The sequence below is a fragment of the Boleophthalmus pectinirostris genome, unplaced genomic scaffold, assembly GCF_026225935.1.
Source record: "Boleophthalmus pectinirostris isolate CB_2022bp ecotype Guang Dong unplaced genomic scaffold, ASM2622593v1 HiC_scaffold_1, whole genome shotgun sequence".
NCBI classification, from domain to species: Eukaryota; Metazoa; Chordata; class Actinopteri; order Gobiiformes; family Gobiidae; genus Boleophthalmus; species Boleophthalmus pectinirostris.
Window position 1 is genome coordinate 18,040,912 of NW_026570970.1, and position 16,635 is coordinate 18,057,546.

General features: G+C 38.5%; 1 protein-coding gene across 1 annotated transcript in view; it reads left to right on the top strand.

Annotated features, from left to right (window-relative positions):
- Positions 1-16,635, top strand: part of LOC110173117 (FERM, ARHGEF and pleckstrin domain-containing protein 1-like) — a 71,386-nt gene that overhangs the window by 46,631 nt on the left and 8,120 nt on the right. The window contains exons 6-15 of the mRNA XM_055153159.1: positions 1,881-1,978; positions 3,692-3,806; positions 6,573-6,720; positions 7,397-7,504; positions 7,565-7,728; positions 7,843-7,911; positions 7,983-8,073; positions 8,445-8,652; positions 12,884-13,065; positions 14,834-14,923. Of these exons, the coding sequence (XP_055009134.1) occupies positions 1,881-1,978; positions 3,692-3,806; positions 6,573-6,720; positions 7,397-7,504; positions 7,565-7,728; positions 7,843-7,911; positions 7,983-8,073; positions 8,445-8,652; positions 12,884-13,065; positions 14,834-14,923 (1,273 nt within the window). The remainder of the gene's footprint in view (positions 1-1,880; positions 1,979-3,691; positions 3,807-6,572; positions 6,721-7,396; positions 7,505-7,564; positions 7,729-7,842; positions 7,912-7,982; positions 8,074-8,444; positions 8,653-12,883; positions 13,066-14,833; positions 14,924-16,635) is intronic.

Genomic DNA, 16,635 nt, shown 5'->3' on the forward strand with positions numbered 1-16,635 from the left:
CTGTGTTATGATTTCATTATGTGTTCTTCTGGGTAAACTAGCTTTTATACACAGTTTGTTGATGTAAATGTCTTGAGATGTGGCTAAGCGCTACTGAAGACGCATAATTGAAACATGTGCTCTGGTTCCTGGTGGAATGCTGCACTTCCCATGTCACGGCTGCCATGTTTACGATTCACGCCTCCCTAGAGCTTAGAATGAGTAAATTATTCTCTGCTTTGCAAAAAGATCAAGCGCATTTAATAGGCATATTTTACAGTCTGGAAAAAATATGATGCAGGAAAGGAGTTCAAGGTGGATAGGATTAGATTAGTTGTTTTTTAAGTCAGTTTTTACATATAAATTTGTATTTGTATGCAGAAAAAAAAGTTTCTAAAATGTGAATTGCCAGAACTTCCAATTCATGGGTTTCAAAAATATTAAAATATAAGTTAAAGGGTCAATTAAAGGGTCCATAATATGCCATTTTCTAGTGTATATTATCATGGTGTTTCCTCTTAAAAAAACATACTGGAGTTGTGTTTTGTTTTTCATATCACACACAAACCCTGTGTATTTAGGCTAAGTTCTTCCCTCAGACGTTAAACATTTGGCTTTTAAACCCCACACACTTTCACTGGAGTCATTTGAATAATTTCAGCCTTGAACTGCTGATCTCTCCTGAACTAAAGGTAAAAGGAGCTGTTAACTTGAAAACTACCACTACTTAACTTCACAAGATGGAATAGAGAAGCGGTTTTCAATAGGTGAGGTTGGGCAGTGCCAAAAAGCCATTGGAGAGACCTGAAGAAAAAATAACAGTCCACATCTGTACAGGATTGATATCGGTAATTGTGAGTGTGTGTATTAACTGTAAAATTATGTCGCCAGTCTGACAAGCTACTAACAGTTTGGAGACTTTTTTGCCTTATATACTCCAAATGGACTGTGCCTCTTTACCAGAACTAAAACCAGGAATAAAACCAGGTCTAAACCAGGTCTAAACCAGTACTAAACCAGGACTAAAACCAGGTCTAAATCAGGACTAAAACCAGGACTAAACCAGGACTAAAACCAGGTCTAAACCAGGACTAAACCAGGTCTAAACCAGGACTAAACCAGGACTAAAACCAGGTCTGAACCAGGTCTAAACCAGGACTAAACCAGGTCTAAACCAGGTCTAAACCAGGTCTAAACCAGGACTAAACCAGGATTAAACCAGGACTAAACCAGGATTAAACCAGGACTAAACCAGGAGTAAACTAGGACTAAAACCAGGTTGAAACCAGGTCTAAACCAGTACTACACCAGGACTAAACCAGGACTAAAAACAGGACTAAACCAGGACTAAACCTGGACTAAAAACAGGTCTAAACCATGTCTAAACCAGGACTAAACCACGACTAAAACCAGGTTTAAACCAAGTCTAAACCAGTACTAAATCAGGACTAAACCAGGACTAAAACCAGGACTAAACCAGGACCAAACTAGGACTAAACCAGGACTAAAATCAGGATTAAAACAAGGTCTAAACCAGGACTTTACCTACTCTAAGGGGACGCTTACATTCAAGCAATTCCCAATTTGAAAACTCCTGGAACAGAGGATTTTGAGCTTTGAAGATGTAGACAGTTAATAATAAAGGGTTAATCAAACGTGTGAATGAAATAAAACGAAGCTCTCATTATGTTTTTGAGGAGGTAACACCATTCTAGCATGGTTTAAAGCTCACAAAAGTAAATTAAAATAATAGGTTATTTTGAATGGGCAAAAGTCTTTACAATATAACCTATAAACAGAAACTGAAACACCATAGAGAAGATGGGGGTTATTTAGATCTAGCCAAGTACGAATTTATCTTGCTAAAAAATAAACCTTTCTCTTTCTTTTCTTTTTTTCAGATATTTATTTGCTCTTCAGATCAAGCAGGATCTCTCTTGTGGTCGCCTAACGTGCAATGACACCAGCGCCGCACTATTGGTCTCCCATATTATCCAATGTGAGTCTTTATTTAGCTCTGCACATCAAAGCAAATCAGACATTTTTCTTCTTACTCATCATCAGACGGCCCTCAGTTTCTCGTCTCAAATCGATTATCTTTATGTTGCCATGGATACCTTTCAATCAGAAGCCCCAGTAGAAAGAGTAGATGTGATGACGCGCTGTCAAAGAATACTGGGTATTTTTATAACCTGACATTTCAGAGCTGTAGAGAGAAGGACTGGTGCCATGGTGAACAACTACAACTCTGATATATGTAGAAAGGATGTTAAGTTCTTATCAGTTTTATGTCAAAATTGAAAAAAGAAATGAAAAAGGGCTCTCAGATAAGGATATATTTTTCTGTTCTGTTTTTAATGTTAAAGGTGCTTTGTGTAACTTTCCTGGTGGAGGGCCCGTCAGGTGTTTTTCTCAGTCGAGATGCTTTTCCTTGTCCTGGAATGTTTCATAGTATGGCATTAAACATTTCTATTTTCATGGAGACCAAACCAGACCAAGTTACAGGTCAGATTTGTGGAGAGGCAAGCTAGTCTGAATTCATAGTCCGAATGCCTTTTTTCTAGGTGTTTTTGAGCTCTAAAACCACCTGTAATTTAATAAATGTTGGGAAGCTTTGTTTAATGTCATACTGTGGAACATTCTAGGCAGAGCAATGACATATCCATAGAAACAAGCAGTTAACGTACCTTCTAATAGAAAAGTTGCACAGTGCCCCTCTAAGCGATGACAATAACAATATTTAATAAATGTATACAGTATGACACACGTATATGAGTTGATTGGAGTATCTTTTGGATTTTGTTATGTTTATTCTATAGGCACAGCGTGTATGTCATGTCAGACTTTAAAGTTTAATGCTATACTGTGGAATATTCCATGCAACTCAATAACATCTTCATGGAGACAAGCAGATGGTGGACCGCCCCTCCAAAAAGTTACATAAACCACCTTTAAATATAGAAAACAGGGCTCGACTATACAGTACAATTCTCATTCATTATTATCATTAAGTGGATGCAGTGCTGTCTTTATAGGCTATTAATAGAAGGTAAAGAGCTTGTAAACCTTTTGTGTCTCTAGCCAAGATAAACAGTGAAACTTTTATCACCAACCAATGTTAACCACAACTCAGCCAGAACACAATTACAGTGATGTGCAGCCAGTTATTTTCTGATCTATGTTATAATTTTGTTTCCTCATCAAAAACATACCTGGAGTTGAGTTTGTGTCATTCACACATGTTTAACAACGCACAAATCCTGCATATTTAGGCTGCGTTTTTCTCTCAGGCACTCTGTTTCACCTTATGATGTCATGTGGTAATACAGGAAGCTCTCCACTGTGTTTTTCAACGATATACATCTTCACTAGAATCATCTGGATAATTTCAGTCCTGGAATTGCCGATCTCTACTGAACAAAAGGCAAAAAGTAGCTGGTAACTTGAAAACTACCACTTCATGACATCACAAGTTGGAACAGAGCATTTTGAGCTTTGGAGATGTAGAGATACAAATAAACCAGAAATACTCGAACATGTGCGAATGAAACAAAACAAAACACAACTCAAGAGTATGATTTTGATGAGGTAACAGTTTAAAATGACTCACAGCTCACATGAGTCAGTTTTGCGTGACATAGGACCTTAATTTTAATAAACTTAACTAATGAAAGATAACTATTAACACCGGTTTACATCTTTTTCTCCTCAGCTGAGATTGGGGACTTCGAGGAGAGCCAGTGCCGGTCACACCTCCTCAACAACTCTTACATCCCAGATCAGATGCCCCTTATCGACAAGATCATGGAGTTTCATTCAAAGCATATGTGAGTCAATGGTGCAGAACATGTGGAGTCTGGATCAAAGGCTGGTACCAGCAGAACAGGCTTTTTTATAGCTTACATCATCAGGTCAAGTGAAACCGTGACGGGGCACAAATCGTTCTCCTCATGCGTGAACAAGAACAGGGATTTTTGTAAGCTTGTCCTGCAGGAGTTTAACTCTAGTGGCATAAGCAGGGAAAGTACTGAAGTTTCTGGCTCAGTTTTTAGAGATCAGCAGTTTTGGTAAATGTCTAGTTGGTAGTAAAATACTTTTCTCAGTTTGATAATGTCTAGTGTAGCTGTTTTCGTTTTTGATTGTTTTATGTGGTTGATGGGATGGGCTGTGAAAATGGTAGTAGTATTTGTAGTGGAAGTTACTATATTATATTGTGTGACAACAGAAGTAGGCATAAAAGGTTTATTATAGTAGTAGAAGTAGTTGATAAAGTAGCAGCTTAAAAGTCCTGTATTACACAACATTGCTTTTATATGATAATTGTTAAAATGCTGTTGCCTCATCAAAAACATACATGGAGTTGTGTGTTGTTTCATTCACACATGTTTGAACAATCCTGTGTTATTAGTCTGTCCAAAGCTCAATACGCTCTGTTCCACCTTGTGATGTCATGAACAGTAATTTTCAAGTTAAAGGGACAGTTCAGAATTTTTGGACATAGGATCTCATTTCCAAGTGAGCCAGAGTGTTGGAGATGTGTGGAGACACTTTTTCAAATATTCCACCCAGTTGTTGTATTTGCAGAGGTCGCTGGTGCTAGACTAGTGCATGTTAATGGCCATAGTTATCCTGCCACTCCACAAAGCAAAGCAATTATAATGCCAGACTGTCGATGTAAATGTCTGTGTCGATAGAATCATTTTAGAAAACCAACCTTGCATTTGAAGGATTTATGTCTGAGCAGCAGCAGCAGCGAGTTGTACTTCCTGATAGAAATCTTGGCAACGGTGGACTGATATATGGGGAAATAGTCCCTCAACATGCGACGATTCATGCAATGCAAGGTTAGTTTTATTTCAAACATTATTCTATTAACACAGACATTCACATTGAGAGTCTCGTGTAATAATAATTTGCTTTGGGCGCTTTGTGGAGTGGGTAAGACTGTTTTTAGTGGCAGGCTAACTATGGCCATTGACATGCACTAGCCTAGCACCAGTGACCTCTGCAAATGCAAGGACTGGGTGGAATATTTAAAAAGTGTCTCCACGTATCTCCAACACTCTGGCTCACTAGGAAATGAGGTCCTATGTCCAAAATTCCGAAATGTCCCTTTAACAGTACATTTGATCTAGTTCAGTAGAGCTTGGCAATTCCAGGGATGAAATCATCCTAATGATTCTGCTGAAGGTGTATGGAGTTTAAAAACGCAGTAGAGCAATCCCTGTATTACATACATCTGTATTACCACATGACATCACAAGGTGTCATGAGAGAAGAAGACAGCCTAAATATTCACACATGTGTGTTGAACATGTGTGAATTAAACAAAACACAGATGCAGGTATGTTTTTCTTTTGCTCCCTTTAATTCACAGCAGCAGAAGTGACACATTACTTCCAGTTTAAGTTTTTTTTTGTTTTGTTTTTTTGTATTTGCCTACCTTGTCATGTACTTGTATCAGCTTTATAATAATATTGGAATTTCTGACAGTATCTAGTCTTGAACCCAATCTTTATTCTGTTCACATCTTTAAAGCCTGGTTGTAGCTCACAGCTGTGTCAGATCCTCTTGTCTTTATTGGAGGGGGCCTGCTGGTGCATTCCTGTGCACTGGAGCTTTTCTTTTATCCACTCTTCTCATTATGTGACTGTTGCTATGCTTTCAGAACAGTATTATTGGAAACAGTCCAGGTCTCCTCCTCACAGTTTACCGCTCAAACTCACGCATGGCTTCACAACATTTGATCAGCTAAAACTCTCCCTTATTTTAGACTTACTTCTTCTGCCGGTGTGTTGCCCAGTGTTTAAAATGGACATGTAGATTTCCATTAGGATTTATTCTCCGCCTAAACTTCCATGATATGTGGTTGTTATTTTTGGCTGGATGCCATAATGAGTATAATCTACACTGTTAGCGAGAACTGTACAGAGGAAATAAGCAGTTAGCGTGTCTAAATGTTTGTTAGGGCTGAACAAAATACTTGCTTATCGCTCATACCATTAAACAGAAACTTGCTCATGGAAAAACCCAGATATTATTTCTTTGACACAAACTACACATACTTTTTTGGCACGTATTGATCCCCATTAGTTACCACTGTGCCATGCCATTCTGATATCCAGTGAAAATCCGGTCTGTCATGATAACACATTTTGATATATTGCTGAAATCAATGTAGATGAAACAATAATACTGAAACCAAACCATAAAGCAGAAATAGCCCCAAAAAGTATTCAAAAGTATGTACAGTATTGTTTAAAAATGAACTGCAATTAAGGAAGTAGAGAAACAAAAAGTAAAGCAGTTACAGGTCATGTGAATCAATGAGTCAGAAGTTCATAATTCAAACCTTGACATTTTAAATCTCATCATAGTATCTAAAAATAACCAAAAATGTCCCACTAGCACAAATACAAAGTACCACAATATATAAATATTGACCCCCAAAAATTATTGTTCCATCTGTCATCCATCGAACAGGACAGGCCTAGTGAAAATGAGAAATCTGTGTCTGAGAGGGCGTCTGTCACAGAAAAGAAATGCTTAAAATCAAAAGAACAGACATGACTTTTGATTTTGTTTTGTTCCAGAGGTCAAACACCAGCAGAATCGGACTATCATTTATTGGAGGTGGCTCGGAGGTTGGAGATGTACGGAATCCGCCTGCACCCCGCCAAGGATCGGGAGGGGTCCAGTTTGAGTTTAACAGTGGCACACACGGGCGTCCTGGTCTTTCAGGTTAGTTCTGCTCATGGCTACAACTGAAGGCAATGATGAAAGAGTCTCTACTTGTTTGATTAAATGCTTTATATTTAAGCTACTCTTGAGTTTATTGGGAAAATCCTTAGGGCTTTGCTAAGTTGAGTTTTAAAGCTGAAGACGTTCATCAATAACAAAACAGAGACAGGTTGTGACATGGTTTGTGCTAGTTTGGGATGCTTTAGTTTTTTAGTTTTTATGTTCTATATTACACAAAGTGGATTCTTGTGTGCTTTAAGCCATGTTATTATGTTGTTACCTCACCAAAAACTTACCTGGAGTTGTGTTTTGTTTCATTCAAACATTTGAGTAATTGTTCCACCTTGTGATGTCATGTAGTGGTAGTTTTCAAGTTAACAGCTACCTTTTAAGTTTAATTTGAGTCGAGTTTGGAAATTCCAGGGGTGAAATCATCCAAATGATTGTAGTGAAGGTGCATGGAGTGTAAAAACACAGTGGAGCACTTCCTGTATTACCACATGACGTCACAAGGTGGAACAAAGTGTTTTCTGTTTGAGTGAAGAACTCCTGATATGTTTGTGATGAGGAAACATCATTATAACATAGATCAGAAAATTGCATTTGCTTTTTAAGTTTAGGAAAGAGTATGTATGTTGAAATTGTTGAAATGGTTTATTCTGTTTTCTTATTATAGGGACATACCAAGATCAACGCCTTCAACTGGTCTAAAGTGCGTAAACTGAGCTTCAAGAGAAAACGATTTCTTATCAAACTGCGACCAGACCTGAATGTACGTGATAAGGTAAGATTGAAAGCTCATATGTCGCTGAATTATTGTTTTAAAATTGTGTTTTGTCCCCAGAGCTCATACCAGGACACACTGGAGTTCCTGATGGCCAGTCGGGATTGCTGTAAAGTCTTTTGGAAGATTTGTGTAGAGTACCATGCCTTTTTCCGGCTTTTTGAGGAGCCCAAACCCAAGCGTAAGCCTGTGCTTATGTCACGCGGATCGTCATTTCGTTTCAGGTACCTTCAGTTTAGTGTAAAGCACCTCTCGGCAGGCACTACCCCATCACCTCACAGTCTACCACAGCTCTGCCTGAAAACTCATTATTATCTCCCCTGAACTTGTCTCTGCAGCGGGCGCACGCAGAAGCAGGTGATTGATTACGTGAGGGAGTCTGAGTTTAAGAAGATCCCGTTTGAAAGGTAAAGACTGCTGGCAGCTTGAACACATTTGGTTAATCTCAGACGCTGACCTTCCACTTCCTGTGTGACAGGAAACACAGCCGTGTCCAGTACAACACTCGAGTGCAGCATAACAGCAGACTGTCACCTTTGCCTTCACCCAGACACCATGAAGTGCCAGACGTATGTGTTTAAGCTTATATTTTACTATTTTATTCATTAGAGTAACAGTTCAAACTCCTGACAACAGTAGACAAAAAGGTTAAAACTATTTACCAAGAAATCATCACTATATTGGAATAAACAAAAACAAGATAAAAAAAAAAATCACACACAATATTAAATAAGAAAAAAGTTAATGTGTGTCATACTGTACTGCTGTGCTTCACTTTTTATAATATTTTCAAATTATGGAAAGTGGGTCTGTATTTATGAGAATTTAACCATTAGTTAGGTATACAATGTACTCTTCAAAAAAATTCTCTTAATTTTATAACATTTAACAAGCATTTCCACTTGAGTTTTGTCTTTAAATGTCTTTGTCTCTTCATCAGCTCGGCGCCCCGGGGGAGAGAGTGGACTCTCCTCACCGTCACTGGAAAGACTCAGTGGTTGTGAGCGCGGAGGACCCTGCAGTGTCCCGGATCACGCGGGCCAGTCCGTACCACCAGAGGAACGGGCACGAGGAGCGTCCTGTGCCCAGACCATCTGATGAGACCCGGAGTCCTGCCAGACCCACCAACATGGACGCCCCAAATATAGGTCTGCCATCTAGGCCTACCAGATCCAGGGGCACTTACATCCCATTTAGTGACTGCATCGATTTTGATTATAACATATCTCCTCGCTCACATCAGAGTTTTATGGAACAGAGTGCATCCCATTATCAAGACAACTGTCTAGGTAGGATGGGTTATAGAGAATCCGGTACTAGACTGAATAATGAGTTTTACCAAAGGACTGAAGGCATTAATAGTACAATAGTGATGAGTGACAGAAGAGATTTCAGCAGTCCTGTCACCTTGCCATTGACAAAAGCTGCAAACCAAAGTAGACCAGCTAGCCAGAATAGCATCCAAAATGGCTACGGCCCAACTTCTTCATCTAACTGCGCTGATGGTAGATTTTCAACAGCCCCAAATCGCCAGTCTAGATCTCACAAAGCCCACCACAACCTTCCAAACCAGGAATCTCGTCCAAGTGTTTCCAGGGCTGAGCGCCTGGCTGCTTTGGAACGCCGCATGATGGCCAATGGTCTAACAGCTCCAGGTAGAAGCAGACCCAGGCATAGGCGATTAAGACAGGGGCGTACCAACCACATGGGAGTAGTTCTAATCAATGACAGTTCCCCTACCAGTGCTTCGGAATCAAGTGAATCCGAAAACTCAGGCAGTCCAGTAATGTGTAGGAATTCTGTCCAGTCTTCTTCTTATTCTAATATCCCTAAAAGTAAGTTCTCTTTTGGGAGCCTTCAGTTGGACGAGGAGGCAGATGAGGACACATGCCAAGCTGATGATGATTTTAGCTTCTAGCATCAGCAACATGACTCTGCTGCATCTGCATTTAAAGGTTCACCGTGTAACTTTTTGGTTGGTGGACCATCCTCTGCTTGTTTATACGGATATCTCATTGCTCTGTCTGAGATTAAACAGCTCTACCTTACATTTATTCAATTACAGATGCATTTATAGCTAAAAAATACAGAAAAACAGGCATTCTGACTGTGAGCGGGGTTGTCTCTCCATAGCTCTGACCTGTAACTTGGCCTAGTTTGGTCTCCATAAAGATAGAAAGCTTTAATTCTGTACTGTGAAACATTCCTGACAAGGCAATGGAGAAAAGCATTTAATGGACCCTCAACCAGAAAAGTTACACAGTGCACCCTTAAAGCTTTTGCATGTTGGCCTAATGGAGTGGGAGACCTGGTTTTGTCTGGCTACATTGGGACCATCTTAAGCTTAGCTTCAAAAGAAATCTCTGCAGGAGGTAGGGATAAGTGGCTCTATTTGTAGAAGATGCATTGCTTATGAGATAGGATAAAATAGTCAGGCTTTTATGGCTTGGTACATTAAGCCATTTTCTTATGCAGAATCTTGTCTTTGTCAGTATCTTTAGAAATAAGTGCCATTACTGTTGTTATGAAAAAGTTGCTAGCCATAGAGACTTGAGAATCATGAGTCACAAGTCTATATAAGTAACTTCTTTATTCACCTTTTTAGTAGTATTCCTGATGCCTTGAATAACATTTCCACATTATACATTTATTTATTTATTTATTAAGTATTTATTTAACAACATCTATATTTATCTTAAATGACACATGAGAGGAACAGCTCCTCTTAGATGATTTTAAAGCCAAAGATGCCGGATTGTTTTGGTGTAGAATGAACTTGTGTGAATGGTATAAATACATAAGGATGATGAGGTTAGAGTTGCCAGATAGCAGACCAAAGAGAGAATGAATGAGGAAGTCACATTTGTATGTATGCAAAGGTAATGGTGTAGTCAAATGATTTGCTTTGGCAACCTCACTATACCAAATAGAAAAGAGCACTAGACTGTCATTAGCTTTGGTTCAGTTCAGGCCAGTCTGAAAGTCCGCTTTGGCTGAGTGTAGTGATTTTCCAGGTCAGAGTGAGTTGTCTGGTGCAGCTCTACAGTAGATGATCCTCTCCATAACAGCTTATAGCTCATCTCTCTCCACTCTTGACACCTGCTTTAGTTTCTGTCAGTGATTTGCTCTCACCTCCTCCAAACTTCACTGCAAACTGCACCGCACTTTTATGCATCACTTCCGTCTGGGGTGACTGTTGCCCTTGTGTTCCTTCATGTGTTATGAATGATATGTGATGATGGATTTTGTATCACCATGATCATGATTTATTTTCTGTTCTGCCAGCATGCAAATGTCACAACTTGTCTGTATTCTTCACATGCATGAATTCCTGTTATATTATTTAAAGATTCATTGTGCAACTTTTCTGGTGGAGGATCTGTCACCTGCTTCTCTCCATGGAGATGTTACTGCTTTGCCTGGAATGTTCCCCGGAATTTCATTAAACATGTTTATTTAGCATTATGGGTGTTTCTATTACTCGAAAATACAGGTTGCCTCTCCACAGATCTGACCTCTAATGTAGGCTATAGTTGTCTCCCTTGAAAATGATTGGTTTAATCTGTACTGGTGGAACATTCTAGACAAAGCAACAACATTTTCACAGAGACAAGCAGGTGACGGACTCTCCACTAGAAAAATTGCACAATGCACCTTTAAATGATGAAATGTATTTTGACAGTGACAAGCCTCTCACTGAAAATGTATTTCATATTTAATTAAGTACTATGGACACATCTCAGGTTTCATCGATCACTGGTGTTTGTGTGTGCATGTTGCTTTGTCCTACTGCTTAATGCATGTATCATAATATGGACTTTTTTCAATGTTCTCCCATTACTGTAACCTTTTACTAATGAATCTGTGCATGTGTACACTAACTACTGACTGCAATCTGCAATTTGTATTTGAGATGTACTAAAATTACTAACAAAAGATAGTTTTCTATATCTGTAGTATTATATTTATTTTTACTTTTTTGACACTATCACTAATACTATTTCATGTTCACAGAGCTTGGATGCTGCTAGATGAAATATTAGTACTGTAAATACAACTTATACCAAAGTCAATAAAGGAGATATTTATGAAGCTATCGTTAAATATGTTTTGGTCCATGTGTTGTGAACTTGCAGTTGATTCCCCTGCTGTTTTGTGTAGCCCGGATTTTTTTTTTTACTGGCCTATATCAGCCACAGTGAGGACAGCAGAGGATAGTGGATCTGACCTTGTGTGTAAGATGATGAGTGCAGATACATAAAAGCCCCGTTCCCCCTCTCTGTAGATCCCTTGTGTGTCTGAGCTTGTTTGGTGACTGTAACTAGACAGGGGAAGTCAGATGTGTCTGGACTGTACAGTGAGTCATGGTGATTCTCACTTGAGGAAGATCCCTCACAGAGCGCGCACTGTTACTCATGTCCCCGAGGTCTGGTCTAGTCTGGGTCATGCTCCATTAACACTGATAATTACCCTTTACTGCAAGGTTAAAATTACACAAACCAAGGCATTTTTATGAGAATTATTTGTAATACACTCAGTGGAAGTTAACAACATTCAGTATTCCAGTAAAATACTTTTTGAAGTAAGTATATTGTTTCTAATCTTATGTGTTTTACTGTGGAGTTTAGATGATTGTTGTGCAGAGGTAGCAACAGCAGTGTAGTTGTAGTTAGTTGTAGTTCTTGGTTTAGTTTAGTAGTGTATGCAGTAGTTGTAGTAACTTTGTAGTAGTAGTTGTTGTTAGTCTTGGTAGTATTTGTTGTTGTAGTAGTATCTCTGTTGTAGTTTTAGTAACAGTTGTAATAGTTATTGTTAGATTTTGTCATATTTGTAGTAGTTTTAGCTGTTAGCAGTAATAGTAGTAATAGAAATCTTTGTAATAGTTTAAGTAACTTGTAGTAGTTGTTATTTTCTGTAGTATTTGTTGTAGTTTTATTTGTAGTAGTTGTAGTAACTTTTGTAGTAGCTGTTGTTAGTCTTGGTAGTCTTTGTAGTAGTTTTAGTAACTGTTGTAATAGTTGTTAGTTTTTGTAGTATTTGTAGTAGTTTTAGTAGTGTTTGTAGTAGCTGTAGTAATTGTTGTAGTAGTAGATGTTGTTGGTATTATGGTAGTTGTTAAACATTTCAGTAGTACTTGTAGTAGTAGCCATATTTGTAGTAGTTGTAGTAACTGTTGCAATAGTAGTTGTTCATTTTAGTAGTATTTGTAGTAGTAGCCAGAGTTAGTTGGAGTAATTATTGTAGTAACCATTATAGTATTTAAAAGTGTTTGTCAACAGCAGTAGTCTTAATGACTGTGGTAGCAGTAATAGTACTTACTCCATAGGGTGTCCACATTTTGCCCCGCCCCTCACTTGCCCTGCTCTCCCCCCTCCACAGGTGTAGTCACGCCCCACCAGCCCGTCTCCCCGTGCCACTCCCTGGGCCTGGTGAACGGGCAGAAGTCCCTGGACCTGTGCAGCCTGAGTCCAGACGGTCGGCAGCCCTCTCCTCTGACCAGCCCCCTCCTCAACGATGCCTGCAGCATACGCACTGATGATGAGGATGATGTACGGAGGAAGGTTTGTCATTTCAGATAGTACTCTACAGTATAAAATCTGCTGCCAAGCTGGTTCCACAAAAAGTCCCTGTCTGATACCGAAAATAGCACTGTCCTCGATAACTCTCCAGTGGGATCAGAGTATTTTCCACTCTCCTACAGAGCCTGGATGGAAAAATGACCAACAAGAAAGCAGCTTGTCAGTACTTAATAATAAACATGAATAATATACAACTAAAATAAGACACTTTCTTCACTTATTTTTTTTGCATTTCATTACATACCAGTCTTATAAGGTCATTAAGATTATGCAGAATAACAATAAGTCTTCAAAAAGGGGAACTTTAACCACTGTAAAAAAATTAATAAATAAAATGTGGCTCTCTTAAGTCCAAAAGTGAAGAGTCCATCTGTTCACTGTTTTATTTGTGGACAAAGAATGACCCTCATAAACAAAACCAATAAGAAAGATGACAGCCAAACTTTGGTTGAGCATTTTTATCGAGCTCTTTTCCACCTTTAAGGCACTCTGGCTCTCAGTATACACTATATCTGAGAACCACTCACCCATTCAGAGACAAATTCATACATCAGTGTTCAGAGACACAAGGAGGCAGGTTAAATGTCATGCCATTGTAATTTAAAACAGTGTAATTTAAAACAGGTCCTGTAGTAAAACATGTCAGTATCCTGTAGGCCAGTGCAATTAATCAAATTTTAATCAAGATCAAGACTCAGTTTCAAATCATCAATGACATGCTTGGGGCTTTTTAACTGACAAGTCTATAGTCAATCTCCTCTCAGTGAAAGCATGTTGTACGAAGGAGAGTTCAGGCTTTGGAGGACTGTTTGAGAAATTTGTGTGTTAAAGGTGCACTATGTAACTTTTTGATTGGGGGATCCATCACCTGCTTGTTTCTATGAATATATCATTGCTCTACCTGGAATGTTCTTGCCAGGTTGGCACCACCTAGTGCGTGCGCTTAATTTCATTTCTCTCCAGCAACTAGGTCAGGAATCGGAATACACTAGACGGTTTGCAAGAACCCCTGAAGTTGTAAATTGTGCACCGGTCAATCAGTGAAGAGCTGTGAAGCCATGATGTCAAATTCAAGCACCTGTCTGGGTCTTTTTGTGGTACAGCACAACAGTAAACAAAGCGGTCGAGATAGATGTAGACAAAGCCATACATTTTGTGTTGGCAACGATTCCCGAGATCGAGGGTTTAAAGCCAGAACAAAGAGAATGTTTGGTGATTTCAAGGAGAAACACATTATTGCCCTTCTTCCTACGGGATTCGGCCATCACATATGTCACGACCAAATAGCAGCGATTGGATAAATAAAAAAGTACCCACCTACCGTTGAGCGAATTAATCCTATTACTGCAAGGTCAGATGACAATCTGATGAATCAGGCTAGGAATGTTCCACTGTATGACATTAAACAGCTCTACCTTACATTTATTCAATTACCTAGAAAAACAAGCATTCTGACTGCAAGCGGGTCTGCCTCTCCATAGATCTGACCTGTAACTCAGTCTGATTTGGTCTCAATGAAGATAGAAAGGTTTAATACCATACTATGAAACATTCCAGGAATAAGATCTCCATAGGGAAATGCATGTGACGGACCCTCTGCTAGAAAAGTTACACAGTGCACCTTTAAGTCTTTGTTTTTAAGTTTGGAAAATTCATATAGAAAGCCTTTTGTATTATGTATTTCGAAAACAACAATGCAATGGATCATCACAGGAAAAAATCTTGTTTGTTTGTACTTGTACTTGTGCAGCGGTTTCCGACAGACCGGGCCTACTTCATTGCCAAGGAGCTTCTGACCACAGAGAGGACGTACGTGAAGGATCTGGAGGTGATCACGGTGGTAAGTCCCACTTCCTGCTCCAGTATCTTTTCTCTAAACTTTTGTTCCTCTTTCACCTTGGGGAGCAGGCATTGATTATTCCACTTAGTTGCTCCATTTCAGCTTGCAGAACCCAAACAAAACAGTGGGGAAGTGACACAGGGATATTTTGGCAGCCGGGAATTCATTTTTATTCATTCACCACACAAGCTTTTTCTGTAACAATTTATCTCAAGCAGTCAAGCCCATGAATACTAATACGTGTGGTGCTTTAAAGGAACTGGACTGATTTGGGCTTGTGTATTTTTAGAACTACTACTTCAACTACTACTGCTACTACTACACTACTACTACTACTACTACTACTACTACTACTACTACTACTACTACTACTACTACTACTACTACTACTACTGCTACTACTTCTTAGAATTAGACTTAGACAAACTTTATTGCTCCACAAGGGAAATTACTTGGACACAGTAGCTCACACATCACATTATATATATACTTACATTATTATAACAGCAAAGATACAAAAATTATAAATGCTAATAATAAATTAAAAATAAGTAACTAAGGAAGTCTTTATTTATATAGCGCATTTCACAGACATTTTTTAAATATATAAAATATAATATAAAATATAAATAATATAATATAATATAATATAATAATATAATAATAAATTGTTACAAGTAAAAATTAAATAAAATAGAAATAAGTCATAATAAGTCATAAAAAATATCTTAACTATATACAAGGGGATGTAAGTAAAATACTACTACTACTACTGCTTTTACTGTTTCTACTACAACAAGCTAGAGTTCTATCATAATATAATATCATGCAACTCATCTATGAACAAGTTCTTAATTTGATATTTGTACTTTACACATTGTACTGTGTATCTTGTGTGGTGCAGTGTTTTTACTGGAGTCATAGTGGTCCATATGTGCTCTGTCTCACTCTTGTGCCTGGGTTCCCACACACTGGTTTGTGTATCTATTAAGGGTGAAGTCATCCGATCAACAGCTGCTACCCCTGGTGGACTTCATCAGGCTCTCCTCCAAAACATTTACGTTTCTCGAAGTACCTTTCAACTGTGTCCAACTAACAGCCGACTTCAAAAGAATCTGTAGTTTTATTGTTTCCTTTCGTAAACAGTGAAGTAGTAAAGTAGAAGTGTAAAAATTAAACTATTCATGTATTTAAAACGAAGAAGAAAGAAAGTTGACACCAAGGTTCCCAGAATCAAGACCTATCAAAACAATACAGGTTGAGTAATGTAACTTTCGAGTAACTCTTTTTGACAATCACTATTTGTTTGAGAATGCATACATTGTCCTTTGTTTGAGCTGTGCAATTTATCAAACTGAAAATCTCTTCCCAATTACAAAAATGTCATTATTAAAGTTTGTGTTAATTAGATGTGTTATTAAATCATTGCGTAACTTTTCTGGGGAGAATCTGTCAAATGCTTGTCTCAGTGGAGATGCTATTAAACCTTTCTATCTTCATGTTGTCCAAACCAGACTAAGTAACAGGTCAGATCTGTGGAGAGGTAACCCTGCTTAGTCAGTTTTTCTAGATATTTTTAAGCAACAAAGCCACCTGTAATTGAATAAATGTAAGGTAGATCTGCTTAATGTCAAACTGTGAAAAATCCCAGGCAGAGCAATGGCATATCCAAAGGTACAAGCTAGTGACGGACCCCCAACAGAAAAGTTACA